The 17,594-nt window shown below is 43.0% G+C and overlaps 2 protein-coding genes and 1 pseudogene across 2 annotated transcripts; all 3 read right to left on the reverse strand.

Annotated features, from left to right (window-relative positions):
• Positions 1–893: 893 nt before the first annotated feature.
• On the reverse strand, positions 894–2,964 carry LOC109945858 (LRR receptor kinase SERL2-like; annotated as a pseudogene).
• Positions 2,626–7,101, reverse strand: LOC100383935 (uncharacterized). The gene is made up of 4 exons (NM_001176554.1): positions 6,936–7,101; positions 6,776–6,845; positions 4,217–4,322; positions 2,626–3,241 (listed from the first exon to the last, which is right to left on the reverse strand). The coding sequence occupies exons 1-4, from the start codon at positions 7,045–7,047 to the stop codon at positions 3,080–3,082; spliced, it is 450 nt and encodes a 149-aa protein (NP_001170025.1). The 5' UTR covers positions 7,048–7,101; the 3' UTR covers positions 2,626–3,079.
• Positions 7,102–10,418: 3,317 nt separating this feature from the next.
• Positions 10,419–17,289, reverse strand: LOC100191456 (uncharacterized). Its single transcript, NM_001136889.1, has 2 exons — positions 16,027–17,289; positions 10,419–11,042 (listed from the first exon to the last, which is right to left on the reverse strand). The coding sequence occupies exons 1-2, from the start codon at positions 17,250–17,252 to the stop codon at positions 10,661–10,663; spliced, it is 1,608 nt and encodes a 535-aa protein (NP_001130361.1). The 5' UTR covers positions 17,253–17,289; the 3' UTR covers positions 10,419–10,660.
• Positions 17,290–17,594: the final 305 nt, after the last annotated feature.

The following is a 17,594-nucleotide window of genomic DNA, read 5'->3' on the forward strand; positions in this document are numbered from 1 at the left end:
GCATGTTTTGCTCATCAGTCACACGGTAAAATCACTTGTTTATCATCACTTGTTTGCCATAGAGTTTACACATGTATACAAGTAATGTACTTCAAATAATTTAAGTTATGGAAACCTTCGAGTTTGCATAATTTTAAATATTTAACAGCATGAGAATTAAGAACTGTCGGAGGCTACGGTTATTTTTGTTCCTAATATATATTTAGTTACTTGCTAAATCAGAGTTTGGGGGATTTTTTTTATAGAACTGATGGAGATGCTCTTAACCTTATGTCTTACTAGACCGTTACTCGTGTTTTTGCTACGGACCCTAAATATATCATATAAATAGATATTGAGACATTTATTCAAATATAATTATTGTTTATTTCTAAACACTAAGGTACGTATAGTCTGTTGGTTAGCCCTAAATTTCTAGATTAGAGGACATGTGTTCAAAGGGAACATATCTGGTGCAAACTAATCCCTCCGTGCAACCGTGCAAACTTCTAATCTGAACCACATGTTGTTGATCCAAGGGGGCGTGCGGGAGAGTGGGAGGGAGGATTTGAAAAAGTGTGATTAGCAGCGGGTGGTTAAGTGTAGAATTATTCACGCACATGTGTCCCTTAGATCAACATTATGTGGCCCAGATTAGAAGTTTGCACGCACGTAGGGATTGGTTTGCACCAGTTATGTTCCCGTGTTCAAATACTCATTTTGCACTATTTTTTATATAATTATTGTTTATTTTAAACACTAAGATACGTATGGTTTGCTCACCTTCCGTTCTTAATAGTAGTAGAGATTCAATATAAAAAAACTTTAGGACATGATTTATTTATACTAATGAAGTTGTGTTTTAGCATTTAGCCTTTTAGGTTTAAAAATCGAGTCATAGGTATATCTTCATGTTTTCAAAATTGGAGTTAAATTGCTCTTCTTATTCAAAATTGAATAAGGAGAGAAATCTAGCCGCTCAAATCACTTCCAGATTTGTGGCTCCCAAACTAACTATAATGGTATCATCTCGGCCCAAAAAGCTTCACTGCTCGCACCAGCAGCGACGAGTCGTCCGTTAGGTCAGAGTGGCAGCGGCCGGAGGAGACCTGGGGCACCTTGAACTTGTGTGACTGGTTGTGTTGTGACGCCTCCCATCGCTATGCAACCCCATCGCCCTTCAGCATCCTGACCATCTCTGACATCTTGGACCTGTGGCCCGGAAGGAACTGGGTACATAGCAGTGCCACTTGCTCCATCTCCTTCAGCTCAATACGGTCATATTGGCTCTCCAGGCCCTTGTCCACAAGTGTATCCAGCTACTTTTCTTCGTGCATCTTCTTCACCTGAACAACATCAATGTCCATTAGCTCAGGTATTTGATCATATGCCACAAGTTGTGTAAACCATACAAACTGATATTGCGTTAACTTACCCAGTCTAACATGGTTCCCTTCTGATTTGACGACTTCCCAAACGCCAGTGCAGTCTGACCGGTGATCAGCTCCAGCAGCAGGATTCCAAAGCCAAAGACATCTGTTTTCTCAGATGACTGGCCAGCGGAGAGGTACTCAGGAGCGATGTGGCCAACAGTTCCCCGCACGGCTGTGGTGACATGTGATTCACGGTGGTCCAGGAGCTTCGCGAGCCCAAAATCCCCGACAACCGCTTCGCAGCAGTCATCTAGCAGTATGTTTGCTGCCTTAACGTCTCTATGGATGATCTTGGGATCACACTGCTCGTGCAGGTACGGTAGACCTCGTGCTGCCCCAAGTGCTATCCTCTTTCTGGTAATCTGGTGATCCAGTCCAGTGGTGTCTTCCCTGTAGTTTGAGTTGGTTATAAGGGAATCATATTCTTTGTTCTAATATTATGCCCCAAAGGATAGGAAATGAAAGCGGTACAAAATAATCAAATCCCAAATCTTCTTTTATTCTGCTTCTCAGCCTAGGTAGGCTGTCTTCAGTTATATCAGGCAGTTACATTGTTCAGGAAACAAAAATTAGGCAGTCATGTTGAATTATATGGTTTACTTAAGAAAAATTAATCCTCAACAAAGAAAGGCACATGACACTGGTGATCAATGCATTCATAACTTGAATAACTGCTTACCTTTCAGGCGCAATGCGACACTCCCATTTGACATGTATGGATAGACCAGTAGCCTCTCACTGGAGGTCATGCAGAATCCCCATAGAGTCTGAAGCAGGTTCCTGTGCACTGCCAAGCTGATCATCTCGAGTTCAGTCTGAAACTGTGCTTCCCCGTCTGCAGCATTACCATCTTTGAGCCTCTTAACGGCTACAAGACTTCCATCTGAGAGCTGCCCCGGTAGACGACACCAAACCCACCTTTTCCTAATATGTTCTTGCTGCTGGAGATGGTCTTAGAGGCTGTTTGGTTTCCTTAACTAACTAAAGTTTTGTGTCACACCAGATAACTAATACTCTGCACGCCATTCGCCCTCGTCCGCCATCAAGTATCTTTGACCAGCAGGCTAAAAAGGCTGCACACGAAGGGGAAGGGCTTTTCTACTAGAGTAAAACCGTGGCAAGATTCTAGCACGTTTAATTTACCAAATCTGGATGCATGGTCATATGATTTTTTACAACATAGATATCTGGTTCTTTTGCCGCTGGATCTCATAAACTAAGGCCATTTTGCCGCTGGATCTTTTGCTTATCATTGTTTAGGGCATTGACGGGATGCTCTACATTCCAAGTTTTACCCAATACGAGCAGAAGCCAAAAACTAATCTTGATATAAGGCGCTAAGATACCACAGTTCCTTCAACACAAGTATCACGAGCACATCTTGTGATAAGATCAAAAAGACCTGGAACGCACACACTAGCTACCGAGATCTGACAACACAAGGAAACAGTCTGCTCACAGAACTGATTGTAATTGGCTAGATCTAATCACTGGTAGAATCATATGCCGCCAACAAGGATGGTCCATAGCATATAGGTAAACTCATAGTCATATCTCGCTCCAGCCACCGTGCAAAACATATTGGTTCGGTTCACAGAAGCTGGGCAGGATACTACACCAAGAAAGACGTGCACAGGGAATTGCCGGATTCTCAGATAATGTGGTCCTCAGAACATTGCAGATGTAGCCTCAGCGACTTCCGTTACAACTTGGTCATAGTCCGACTTCAGTTTATCCTTCACCTCTCCACTGAGCTCCCCCTTGTTTGGTTTGGTCAGAACCAAGACGCAACAAGTCGGCCTCTTAGTGGTTCCTGCGGTCGCAAGATCCTGTGCAGAAGGCAAATGACACATCAGTATCTTGGGCTTGTCTTCTATCATAAGCATCCGGTATGAATAAATAACTGCAATACAATTTAAAGAACAAATTTATAACAAGTATTATTTCCCCATGTTACCATTGTTCTACTGTTAATCTTCAAGTATGCTTGAGGTTTATGATAATTTTGCTGTTGAGAAAGACAAATGGTCTCTATGATATATGGATTTTTTAGCCTTCAGGTACCATGTTTAGGGGGGAAGGTGGACACAGCTTGCCATCATTTGCCACACTTAAGGTTAGGCAGGTTTGACCAACTTTGGTTGTTGTTTGGTTACCACCTGACTTAAGGCGTTTTCGACTTAAGCCAATTGCTCCGTTAAGCACCTTTAGTCTTGTAAGCATGAGCGTGCTGTACCGACTTAAGATGTTTCCGACTTAAGCCGATCGCTCCTTGAGAGTTTGTTTGTATGTGGACGAACGCAGAAGCTTTATTGACAACCACAAAGTATAGTAAGATTCCCTTATATTCAATTAGACCCCCACACGTCAATGAATCCAAACAAAAGTGTGGCAAGATTCTCTTAGGCACACTAAGGTGTGACAAAGATTTTGAGCACTTAACCTTGGCAATTTTTTGTGGCTGGAACCAAACATGCCATCAGTATTTACATGTGCATGGATGTCTTTTAACAATTTTGACAAGACGAATTGGTGGTAGTATTTATTTATGTGAGCAGACCAAAAACAGTCCATGAATAACAAGCAACTGCTACCAGTAATATGACGCATAATTTTCCCACTTACAAAAAAATATGGATTTTGATCATCAGATAAGCAACTTCTAGCACTCTTTGTTTATATGGATATGCACCATGCGCTAGTAATTGTCATCTTGTAATATCTTACACACAGTGAACGAATATTATATCTACACCACTGCAGAATAATCAAGCCAAAATAAAATAGAGGAAATGTGAACCCACCTCTTTTGATGGAACATATACGTAAGGAACATTAGCTTCCTCACATAGTATCGGAACATGTGTAATCACATCAATAGGAGAAATATTTCCAGCGATCACACACAATCTGCAAAAAATAAAAGCAGATTCAGATAATGCTAAAAATCAGGCAATAAATGCTAAATGCACTATAGACAACAGTTCATTGTGCATAGGGGTGGATAACGAGCCAGCTCGGCTCGGATCGTCCGAGTCTGAGCTGGCTCGTTAAGCTAACGAGCCAGCTCGGCTCGGCTCGTTTACGAGCTCGAACTGGCTCGTTTAGCTCACGAGCCAGAGCAGAAAAAAATAATGTGTACATAATAATTAATTTTTAGTTAAATTCAAACTAATTTAACAATAGAAAATAGTAACTATACTCATAGTTTCACAAACCACGTCAATGTAACACCAAATTAGCACAATTCATCACTCATCAATTCACAATTCAAATACATGTTCATCAGTTTAATCCACAATTATATTTGCATAGACCAAATTAACAAATTTTGCTGGAATGTGGTAGCTCGTTTAGCTCGCGATCTGGCTCGTTAACGAACCGAGCTGGCTCGTTAACAAACCGAGCTAGGATGTCAGCTCAGCTCATGAAAAAATTCAAACGAGCCAATCTGAGCTGAGCCAAGCTGACCATGAACCGAGTGAGCCAACGAGCCACGAGCATTTCGTTCAGCCCTAATTGTGCATCCAAAAAATGGATAATTTCATCACAATAAGTACACTCAATTACCATTTGTTATTCATGTGGATGTCCAAGTAAATCAAAATGGCAGGTATTATTGTAATTTTTTATGTAAGAGTAAAATAACACTACAGTACATAATACCATTTTGTGAGTGAAAATGTATATTAGTAGAGCTTCAACGAGTAATAGCAACTGTTGGTTGCATCCATGCGTCAATCGCATATCCCAGCATTGCACGTGGTGTTTTTGACCCATATAAGAGCATCTCCAACAACTCCCAAAACATCTAAGCCTAAATTATATTTTTGGGAAAAAAAGCAAAAACAAGTATCCAACAGCTCCCTACTCCATCTCCCTATACCGCCACAGGCGTAAAACATCACCCTCACGGCGAATGTATTCGTCGAGCGTTGTCCTCCCAATCTTTCCTTTTCTCCTTGTTCACGTTCGAGAAATCAGCTTCGCCCGGCTCCTCGCCGTTGCGCGAGAAATCCGTCATCGGCTCATCGCTCGTCCGGCTCCTCGCCGCCGCATTGCGAGGCACCGGCGCGGGAATGGAGCTCCCCGACCTTGTGGCCATGGCCATGGGATAATGACGTTGCTCATGAGCACCACAGCGGCGGCGGTGATCAAGGCGCGAGAGAGCTCATACCTACTGGCGCTGGCAGCCAACCCAACCTTTGTATCGGGGCTGGTGGCATGTGCAGTGGCGCGGGCCGCCAAGGCCCCATTAACCTCCGTCATCAAGCAGCGGTGGAACCTGCAGAGGCTCTTCAGCCCCGGCCAGATGCCATCCTCGCACACCGCGCTGTGCACCTCTCACCGCCTCCGTCGCGTTCTGGGATCATTTCGTTCTTGCATTTATTCCTGTCACCAATCCATGACCTGTGTTTCTGTAGACGTCAGATCATCCTTCACTTGCAGCAGAGTCCTCCCCAACCAGTGTTCCATGGGGGAATTAGACGTGAAGGAACAGGAACAAGAATGAAAAGCACTGGGTCAAAGAGCAGTTGCACCTTGCGCTCTCCTTTTTTCCCCTTTCTTGCAATGTTTTGGAGGCATTCATTTGGGAAATCTTGTTTTCGTTGGGTCTCGCTGAGGTAGTTTCGCAATCTAAGATAAAACTTTTTCATACTCTCGCTGACGGACAGAGCAAAAAGGAGATGACGGAAGGAAAGAGAACAGATGCGGTGCGGGCAGGAGTAGTTACAATGTTTTTTGGGAGATATATAGGAATCCGTTGGAGAATGGTTTTTATTTGGATCTAAATGTTGTTAGGAAGCTTCCAATCTGAAGGTATTAGGAGCTAATAAATCAAGAGCCGTTGGAGATGCTCTAAGTGCCATTAAAATCTCAGTAGTCTAACTGCTTTGACCGGTTTCCTTGGCCACATGCACCTGTTCATGTCTGCCGATTGCCTCCACCCACCAGAGAAGAGAGAGAGGGGGGGGGTACCAATCTCCCATAAAAGAAGTCGACACATCAAAGCTATGGAGGAGAGGGGATACCCAGTAGAAAGGATTTAAAATATAAATATGCACCACTGCGTGATCAATGGGCATCACATTCTTCTAAATAGGTTAGGCTCACTGGACCATGTATGATATAGTTGTCTCCTTGCATATTGCTATCCTACATCATGACTTATCTCATTCCTGCTCTAGGTCATATTTTTATTTAGTCCAAATTATGACATAATGGTTGTACTGTAAGCCTTCGTATCAGGGGTAGCTGGAAGGAATGTCTCCAGATATTTTTCTTCGGTTAGACAGTTTATGGGATCAAGGGAGCTCAGCCCAAGAGAAGAGCTGAATACGTCGCAGCTAGATTTGACTTACCCTTTGTTCCCGCGGCGAATGCTCTTGACTACCTCTTTGACTCCGCGCTTGAGGCACTTCGCCTCGGAGGCTGCAAATTCACCAAGAACTAAATCACATCACCGAATGGGGCAAACACGGAATCTAATTGAGCGTGGGCGAGGAAGAAAGTCTGACGAACCTCGTCGCACGAGCTTGAGGGTCCGCTTGCAGAGCTTCTTTCCAGCGAGGGGTTTCGCGATGGACATCAGCGCCACCGAGGCCTTCTTCTCCGTCTCCGTGTCGCTCCCCATCGCCGCCGCCGCCTTCGACCTGTGGCTTCGCGGTCGTTTCTAGTTCGTTTTTTGGAGCTAGGGTTTTAGCGAAAGCTTACTCACTGAAGTTGCTATAAAATGGCAGGTCGGGTCCACGCGGCACCTTTGCAAATCACAAGTACTAATAGCATCTTCAAAAAACTAGCTAAATAATCAATTAAGCTAAATTTTGACTACTAAATATTAAAACAACTTTCTAACAGATTAACTATCTAACTCGTCAAACTATTTGAATCTCTAAATTAGCTTTCTTATTAATCAAATTTGGCTAGTCACCTGAATATCTAAATTAAATCGATAGTCTGTTGGAGTAAGATGCTATATATAAAATGTAATCTTTATAAAAATTAAATATATGGTCAAATATAGAGCCAAAAATAGTCTTTTGGAGATACTTTAAGAACTAAGAATAAAGAAAGAAAATCTATTTTACACCCGATCAACTATATTTGGGAAAAAATCTCGCTCAACTTCTCTATCATCTCCTAAAACCGAACATATGGTTTTTCTAAGTGTTTTTATATTTATATTTATTTTGACTAAATCTTTTAAAAATTTATAATATACCATAGAAAATGATAAAATAAAAATCTAAATTTATTAGATTCTACATGGTGTATACACACTAAACATATGATAGGTTATATTTAAGTATAAAGTTTTTGCTATAGCTTCTAAATATATATATTTCTATGATTAATTCATAGCTATATTTTGTGTGGTTCAATTGTGATAATTTTTATAATGATCTAATCATTTATGCTTGATATATAGTACAATTTTTATGTTAATCATATAACATATGACTGGAGTAGATTTATTCATGTTTATTTTTGTTAAATAATTAAAAAGTTATAAAAAATATATGATTTTTTTGGTGTCGGATGATCAGGACTCATGCTATAAGAACCGTTTCAGCCATATATTTATATGGTCACCTAAAACATTATTTTGCACTGTAGACTGTATTTTCATAGAGTATAGTTTGAATATAAAGATAAGGATGAATAAGCTACTAGAGATGTACTCATAGTAAAAATAGGTGAGCTCTTATATTTGTTTAGTTTGTTGGGTATCATAATATCCGACGTCTAAATATGTGTGTTGTGTTTAGTCCTGATAACTAGAAGTAGAAGCCTTTGGGCGTGTTTGGTAGTTGGCCTAAGCCGCTGCCACCGACCACACTTTTCACGTCACAGTTGTGGAGGCCGATTCGGCCGCCGCAACTTAGGTGTGGAGTGGCGCCACACGCCACACACCAAACACGCCCTTTATACGAAAGAGGCAAGCAGTAGTAACAATGTCCATAATAGATTGTGTAAAATAGAGGATTTATACTGCAGATTACATTATTTATATAATATGGTTTAAAATAGAAGATGAGATAAGAAATGTAATAGGATAGTTGCTAGAGACAGTCTAAGAGCATATACAAATTGGAAACTCGATCAGATTTTCAAATACAAAAGCTACGAGACTCCATGATATAATACCAAGCATTTAGATCTTAAATACAGATAAGACAATATGTATGAAGAGTTATATAGAGACAACTTTTTAGGGCCTTTGATTTGTTTTCTAAGCATAAGAGACACATAAAAAATATATTATACAATGTAATGTCTTTAAAATCAGTCACGTAATAAATACAGTTGAGATACATATGTATGAAGAGAGCTCGTCTTTTTTTCATTTTAACACCTAGAAATTTCTCAATATACGAGATATTAAATGAGGTTGTATATGTCCTATATTTTTTAACTGATATATTAGAGACCTCATATTTAAATAGGGATGTGCATGGCCCAACCGCCACCATCCAACACCAACTCACCCCCTGCAACAGCACTTAACTACAAAGCTGGAAAATAAGCTCTAGGCTGAGCTGATCTAGTTTTTCGAGCTTATTCTGGCTCGCGAGGTACACCAAATTAATCAACCTACATAATAATAATAATAAATATTAGATAATTTTATAGATATATATCACGTTTTCTTAGATTTAATAATGAATATATTATAGTTTATAATTTAGATTATTCGTAAGGTTGAATAATGATACTATATTTCATATTTATAAATTATTAATTTACTATATTTATCCAGCCATGTCGGAGCTTATTCAACGAGCTCAAACGAGCCTAGCTCAATTAACTAGTGACCTACACCGGACAACGACCGCTATACAAGCAGTCCTTATTTGCAAACATGCAAACAAACTATCTGGTCCATTAGATTACGATCCAACCACAGATACAACTATGGTTTGTTAGGGTTTTTTTATAAAGATTATTGAGCTGGTGATGGAAGAGTTTAAGTGTTAACTGTAACCTACAGTTGGATCACGATCTAATGAAACAGATAGTTTATTTGTACGCTTGCAAAGAATGACTGCTTGCATAACGTTCGTTGCACCTGCACCGAGCCTCGTTTCGTTTGTAGCCCTAGCCGCACAAGAGAATCGGCCGGGAGAAAAATGTTGATAGCCATCACCGCCCGATCAGAGAGAACGAATCGACGAAGGAATCGAGCAGCTACTGTTGGACGATCAGATACGGGAAGCAGTCAATCTCGTGGATCCGGCCACGGGGATCTTCGACAAGGTGCCAACGCTTGACGTAGATCTGCTCGACTCACGCCCGCTCCAGCTCCGCCAGCGCCTCTGCCAGGTGCGCCCACGTCGGCGGCGGCGAGGCGCGTCGTAGGAGTGGCACGGCACGGCACCTGGGACGCGGAGGCTGGGGTAGGGGCGCAACGCTAGGCTGTTTTCTGCGAGCGAGAGAAGCCGACAGGCGAGGGAGAGAGGGACTGAGGGGGAGACAGGGATAGAACAGAGGTAAAATGTCAAAAGTTAGGGTGAAAAAAGATTAAAAGTCAATTTAAATTTAAAAATGTCAATATAGCATGAAAGAACCGTTCAATAAAAGTACCGAGGTCGACAATTTTAATAACATTTATTAAGCGAAATTTATCTGAGAGCAAAATCCCAATTTTCTCGGGCAGTTGTATCTTTGGTGCGACTGGATTAGTTTCCAGATTTCGGAGAAACACCCAAGAAGACAAATTCATGGACCTAGGAAATGGCAGCTATATCTTTGTTATGTAATGACATGACAAACTGATATGGTACATGGTATCAAATGTCATCTCTCCTGTATGCCACAGCGAGGCCCGAAAAACGGCAACCTACGGAGCCGCGCGGCAAAGCCCTCGTTGAAATCCTTCTCATTTAAAAAAAACATACTCCATCCGTTTCTTTTTAGTTGTCGTTGGATAGTACAAAATTAAATTATCCAGCGACAACTAAAAAGAAACAGAGAAAATATATAATATGATATAGCCAACAGGTTACATGTAAGCGGCGACAGAAACAAGGCATACATACACGGCCAATCATAAGAAACTGGAAATAGCAGATGCAACCCTGGTAGTGTCATGCAAGGATGGGTACATTACTGTCCTCTCCGTACTAACATTGTGTTTAAAACATTGAAACACGCCCGTGAATAGAAGTTCTACACTAAGTAGTAACCTAACTACTATCAATCCAGACAGAACAGAGCAATCTGACCAAACCACCGACTTCATGCTCTCACCTAACAGTGACAATGTCATCAATCTTCAAGATCATCCTGACACACTCGCAGGCCAGCGTAATGGCACTTGTGCTCACCAGCAAAGGCTGCACGACATTCTCCTCCAAGATGTTTGTGATCTGCCCTTTCCTGACGTTGATGCCAGCGTTCTTCTCACCTCTGGCGTGACGATTCCTGAGTTCGGTGACAATGGAGATTGGGTTGAGCCCAGCATTCTCAGCCAGTGTGTAAGGGATGACCTCAAGTGCGTCAGCAAACTCCTTAATGCAGTAACTCTCCATCCCTCGAAGCTCCTTTGCCCAAGCAGCCAGCTGCATTGACATCTCTATTTCTGGAGCACCACCACCAGCAATCAAAAACCTCTTGTTGACCAAGCACCTGAAGCAACAAAAGCAGTATAACATAAAACTCCTTTTTTACTTGGTTTAAGGAAATATAGACAGCATTACTAATGCAAATGTTTATGTGGGGGGCATTTTAAAAGGAATGTAATGTGTATTTACGCCCAGCTACATTGTTATGAAATTTATAACAGGCATTACAGCGATCATACCATGAAAATTGCCTTACTAATAAATGAGGAAGGCAAGCCAATGATCATAACATCTTCAACATGTACTAAATCAAAGTCAAGAAATGAGCAGACAAACTCAAAGCATTCAAGCAAGGACAACCATCAAAACACTGTACAGACTCCAGAACGACAGTGTACAATATCACACTTCCAAGCCTACTTTTCCATGAACTAGGTAAAGGGGTCCACAGATTGTTTAGTAGCATAAAAGGACAATGCAAAACAAATGTAATCATTCTGCTAATGCAAATCAAGTCCCGATAGCCCTGTATTTCAGCTCGTGTGGATTGAGCAATAAACTACAGGAGTCTCAATGTCTATATAGAGCTAGGGCTCAATCACGCAAAAAAAATGTACAGTTCAACAAAGGATCCAGCTTCCTAGTCCATGGACTAGAAAACACCAAACATTTTGTCATTAGGCCAAATTGTGATCATACTAGACCAAAGGGCAGACCCAGTGCCAAAGGATCCCACATGAGGCCTTATTCGTTTAAGCCGTTCCCGACGGGGTTCGGGCCGATTTCCCCCTGGATCAACCCGGTCTGGAAAGATCTCGGCCCACAACAAAACAATTGTTCGTTTCACCCCGCCCGGGCGTCGACCCCAGTCCGCCCCAGCTGTTCTCAGCCCAACCCTCGCCGGGAAATCTCCCTCGTCTCATGGTAGTGGAACGAAACCATGACAAGTGAGCGTGCGAGCCCTACGACACAGCCGCGCAACGACGCGAGGTGGCGGCGGTGGCGGCGGCTACACGGTCGACGGAGGCGGCTACGACACAGATCCGTGCAATCGAACGAAACCACGACACGTGAGCGCTACGACGCGGAGACGTGCGACGGCGTGAGGTGGCGGCGGCAGCTACGACGGTCCAGGGACGCGGCTACGACACGGATCCGTGCAATCCCTTTGGTGCCTGTTTCTCGCTGGTACTCACATCCTCCTCTAACTCCTTTCTTTCTACCACGCACTAGAAATCTTGGTGCTAGGGTTCTTAAGTCGATGCAGAAATCTATTTTTTTGGGCGTTCAGTTCTCGGTTCGTTGTGTTCTTGGGTTCTTGAGTCGATGCGGAAATCTTGCCACGCCGACAAGTCCGGTCTGCCACTTCCTGCTGCAGGACCACACCGTCTGGACTCGCAGCGGCAGAGTCGGCTGGATGGCATCCGTTTGCTGAATATCAAGCTTGGCTGGATGGCCTTCATTTCCGGTATTTGATACTAAACATAAACAAGCTTATGTTTCCACCTTATGAGCTGACCTCCGTTAGCTAGATGGCCTACGTTTAAAATACTGAACATAAACAACCTTATGAGCTGGCCTCCGCTTGATAATAATTGCCAATGAGTAGGCTGAATGGCCTCCGTTTGCCTTGAAGCTTGTTTGTGTTCATTATCAAATTCGTATGCAATTCTTATTTGATTTCATTACTATGTTCAGTATCACGAGCTTGCTTATGTTTCCAGTATTTGATGCTTTTATGGATGGTGTAGGGGTAGCCAGCCAAGCCAGTACCAGTCACCTGTTTAAAATAAGTTGTATAGTTTTAAATAAACAGACAAACATGTTTTAAATAAACATACAATCTGTTGTATCAGCCAAGCCAGTATCAGTATTTGATGCACTGAGAGCAGTAACTGAATTTAGAGGTTACTGCTTTCAGCCTAAACGAACCTCCATTGATCCCATAGCAGACTACGTAGCCATCTAAATTCAGTCACCTATTATGCCATGACAAATGAGCTACACTTAGTTCATTCCATAGCACGACAGCACTACCATTACAATACTTTATATGTTTCCTCTTTTGTTTATTATTATTGGGCTCTCATTTCTTCTCCCAGATTTCGTTTATTCTATTAGATGTATCTAATAAATAACAAAAATTGTTTAATGTTTCGATTCAGAGTACATATCTTTACTTGTACTTGTCTAGATGTATTTCTAACAAAAACCTATTATATTTCTAGATTATCCCTGCACCAGTTCGAGTTGGAGAAGACGAACTTCCACCGTCTTGGGACCCTATACTCTCTCCTTTAGGTACTTGTTATATCCTAAATGTTCTCTATTACATCATGTTCTGTTTTTGTTGGTATTTATTTTCTGTTATAATTTTTTTTTTAGTTACCAATTGATGTGGCACTAAGAAATCACCTTAGAAAGAGAAGAGATGATGATGATGATGATGATGATGATGATATGATATTGTTTTCCCCTATGCTACATATATTGGGCTCTAGTTCAAACATAGCAACGGAAAAGAAGTGAAGGCATACATCAAAGTTAAGTGGTGAAGAACATGTCGAGTTGCTTTAAGGTCATTTGAACAACTGTCGGGTAGCGTTCAAGATGGAGCCTGAAATTTTCAAATTGTTGGCAAGTTTTTTTTTGCTCTACATTGAGTCATGTGGCATATACTAAATTGTAAAGGTGGTTCTACCATGAGGTACTTGTTTTAGTCATTATGTTCATTGTTTTTAAACCAATAAATTGAATATTCTCCTTGTTTAAATAGCTTATAGTTGCTTACATGTATTTACAATGGCATTTTTCTTTTTATGATAGTTCCCGACTTCCAAGTATCCAGTCATGCATGAAGCAGCTCCAATCTTTAGAGGAAGAATGTCTTCTCAATGGTTTTTATGTACTTGTTCTGTCAAAGAGTGAATCGTTATCTAAATCTATGATGTCGTCATGTTCAGTACACTGGCGATGTAGTATTTTGCAACTTATTAGTGTTAACAGACCATGAGATTATTGTGCTGGTTGTTTGAAAAGGCATTGCACATGACCATGAGATTATATGCGGTAGTTGTAGTCCTAATAGACACCTAAAATTGCACTATACAAACGGTTGGTTCCAACCAGCAAGCTTCCACGACAAATCTACTGTTTAAAGAAGGGACAACTGAGGCTAAAGATACCAAAACGCTCCATGAAGCTGAAGGTGCAATCTTGGTTCAGTTAGTGCCGCTTGTTTAAAGTATTTTCTCTATCACTGGATTAACCGAACAGCATTTTAGTGCCAGGGATTATAATCCGAAGGGGATTATACCCCCAAGGGGTTTAAGTGACATGAGGGGATTAACTTAATCCCTCTCTGGAATAAATTCCTCTCTGGATTGTTTCCCGGTGAACCGAACATGGCCTGAGTGGGTTATGGGATTGGAATAAACCAAGGCAAGCCACAAGCCCCCCTAAGGGCTATGTTTGGATACTCTAGTATTCATCCGAATACACATGGATTAAAAGGGGTTGAGGTGTAAATTAGTTTAATTTACACCCCAATCCCCCTCAACCCATATGTATTGGGATGAATACTAGAGCATCCAAACAAGCCCTAAAATACAGAGAGGCTGCTTCGAAACTGCGAACTAGTGATTCAGTAAGACAGCTCTCACTACTCCACCAAGCCTCACCATGCACGGACTTGTGCTAACAAGCACTGCTTACCCCAGGCAGGCATCACACAACTTTTTCTTCAGAAGAAGCCAGGGGCCCACCATTCATAAATAGCTCTCACGTAAAATAAAAAACATGAATTCCTCTAGAACACAAAATATCTTTCTACACTACTTAAAAAGAATGTAATTTTCCTCCATTCGGCTTTGACCGCCCCTGTTTCTTCCAGGCAGGCTCATTTACCAGGCAGGCGGGCAGGCAAGTAGCAGAGGAAGATGGCCGCCGCCGGGACACAGGGACACCAGGTCCGCGGCCGCTGGGATGTAAGGGCACCAGGTCCACCCAGCACCCCCGCTCAGAAGCCAGGACTCTAGGTCCATCACCTTCTCTTTCTGTCTCTCCCTCTCTCTATGAAGTGTCGTCCCCCACGGTATATGCCTATGTGTGGTTGGTTTCCCTCTCAATGTGTATATATGCAGCCAATTCGCACCCGATCTACTGAGGCACGATCACTCCCACCAGATTTTGGCATGTTCCGCTCGATTACCCTCGGTACAACACCTCTTGCTTGATTCCCCATCCAGTTCCACATCCGGCGTCCGCCACAAGCTTCAAATTGCCAGTGTGACGCCTAATCACTTAAGGCGGACGTCATACGTCCGCAAGTCATGGCGACCCCGATGCCAAGGGCTCATAACACACCCTCGTCACCTAGGTGACACCTCATAAACCATGGCAGTAGCAAATATAATTAGTCTACAGATATTTATGCCTAACATTCAGACAACCCAGCATAGTTTAACATATCATATGGTTGATAATATAGATGAATATATCATTGATACTAACTAAAATAGTCATCACAGGATAACAGAACACCAATGTTGGTGATCAGTGTACTATATTCAAGACATGTTGCAGGTTTCTGTTTTATTACGTGTTACATTAATACAGATACATGGTAAAAAAATCCATAGAACCAAATTAAAATAACATACAAGTCTTCTTGCAACTTCGCTAATACAAGTCCTCTTCATCTGTGTATCCCCAATCTAATCCAACAAATTAAGCAACCATGGAGTTTTTTGTACTCCAATTTTAGAAGAATAGAATATGAAAAGATTTAATGCAATGAAAATAAACCCAGCAGAACATTCTTAATTGAAATTGGACAAAGTAGAGCTCATCAGTTGAACTTTGGATAGATTTTTCAAATTCAAATCTAGTCCCAGTAACTAAAGCCATATAAAGAATTTGGTGAACATAAAGAATAAACAGAAAGATTTGGCCGAACATTAAACAACAAGAACATAAAACAGACTAGAATTCAGAAGCAATTATGAATATAGCAATGGAATATTTTCTCGACATAAGATAAACTGTACCTTATGACACAGAGGGCATCATGGAGACTACGTTCAGCTTCATCAATAACCAACTGGTTCGAGCCCCTGACAACTACAGTGGCGGTCCTACCCATGTCCCTGATACCAGTGATCTTCACAACCTTGCCCTCCCCAACAGAGATTTCCTCAACAACGTCTGCATACCCAAGCTTATCCGTGCGGAAGTGCTCAATGTTGGCAATGGGAAGACAGTTTAGGGTCTTGGTGATGAACTCCATCTCATCCCTCTCCACGTCCTTCACCACCAGAATCTTTGCCTTAGCAAGATAGTGCAGAGACAAGTCAGTGACCGCGTCGCGCAAGATGCTCTTCTGAATGAGCAAAACATTGCATCCAGCAGCTTTGATCTTCTTGACCATCCCGAGGATATAATTGCGCTCCTCACGTAGTATGCGGTCCATCTGTGCATAGTCCGATACAATGACACTCTGCTCAATGTCAGTCTTAGGTGGTGAGATTTGGAACTGTATGACAGCGATCTTGGCATTCTCTACCCGAGTTGGCCCCCCAGCAGCATGGCTAGCCTTCTTGTCAAAAATGAGGCCAGTGACAAGCTCAGTATCGTCCACGGTGCCACCAAGCTTCTTGATGATGCGGATGTCACGGAGGTCGAGAAGGTCAGGGTGAGCGGGATCCACCACGGAGAGGGCGGCGTCGACGGCGAGGGGCGAGAGAAGGGTGGAGTACTGGGAGACGACCTTAGAGTTGAGAGCAGTGGACGCGGACTTCACGAGGGATTCCCGGTCAGATAGCTCAATGGGGATGGCCATGCCGTGGAGGATCTCAACAGCGCGTGTCGCGAGGCGGTGGAGAGCGTCGGCGGCGGCGGTTGGGTGGGCCCCGGCGGAGAGGAGCGACTGGGCGCGGCGGAGGAGGGATCCAGCGAGGACGACAACAGTCGTGGTGCCGTCCCCAGCGGCGGCGTCCTGGGAGCGGGATAGCTCCGCGAGCATGCGCGCGGCGGGCTGGAGGAGCGCCATGCGGGAGAGGATGGTGGCACCGTCGTTGGTGATGATGACCTCCTGCGCCTGGTCGCCCGAACAGATCATCTTATCCATGCCACGGGGTCCCAGCGAGGTGCGCACGGCGTCAGCGACGGCGCGCGCTGCGGCGATATTGGCGCCGCGCACGTCATCGCGGCGCTTGGTGTCGGTGTAGGTCTCCGTCTTGCGGGATGGCGCGGCGGCGGCGGCGGCGGCGGCCATGGATCGAGGGGAGAGGAGATGTGAGAGGGCGGTGCTGTTTAGGGCTTGGTCAGATCAGTAGGGTGTACACTGTACAGTGTACTTCCACTTCAACGGAAGCCCTGTTGGGCACCGGGCACGCTCAGTGACGTGTCTAGTGTCTGGGCCAGAATCAAACAAGTGATGTAGGGCCTGTTTGGTTCAGCATTTTTCTGACCAGCTTTTCTGAAAATCTGGCTGTGAGGAGAATCTGGCTGTGGAGAGAATCTGAGTATCATTACGATTACGTATGGAGGAAGATAAAGTTGTTCATAGGGCTCAGGATCTAGAAAGTGACGGATTCCTACTATTACAATGACTCAA

Source organism: Zea mays, chromosome 4, assembly GCF_902167145.1.
Source record: "Zea mays cultivar B73 chromosome 4, Zm-B73-REFERENCE-NAM-5.0, whole genome shotgun sequence".
NCBI classification, from domain to species: domain Eukaryota; kingdom Viridiplantae; phylum Streptophyta; class Magnoliopsida; order Poales; family Poaceae; genus Zea; species Zea mays.

Coding starts and splice junctions, on each gene's coding strand:
- LOC100383935 (NM_001176554.1), bottom strand. CDS start 7,047: ATGGGGAGCGACACGGAGACGGAGAAGAAGGCCTCGGTGGCGCTGATG. Junction 6,846..6,935: donor CCTCAAGCTCGTGCGACGAG/GTTCGTCAGACT, acceptor GTGAATTTGCAG/CCTCCGAGGCGAAGTGCCTC. Junction 4,323..6,775: donor ATTCGCCGCGGGAACAAAGG/GTAAGTCAAATC, acceptor TATTTTTTGCAG/ATTGTGTGTGATCGCTGGAA.
- LOC100191456 (NM_001136889.1), bottom strand. CDS start 17,252: ATGGCCGCCGCCGCCGCCGCCGCCGCGCCATCCCGCAAGACGGAGACC. Junction 11,043..16,026: donor GATGCCCTCTGTGTCATAAG/GTACAGTTTATC, acceptor TTGTTGCTTCAG/GTGCTTGGTCAACAAGAGGT.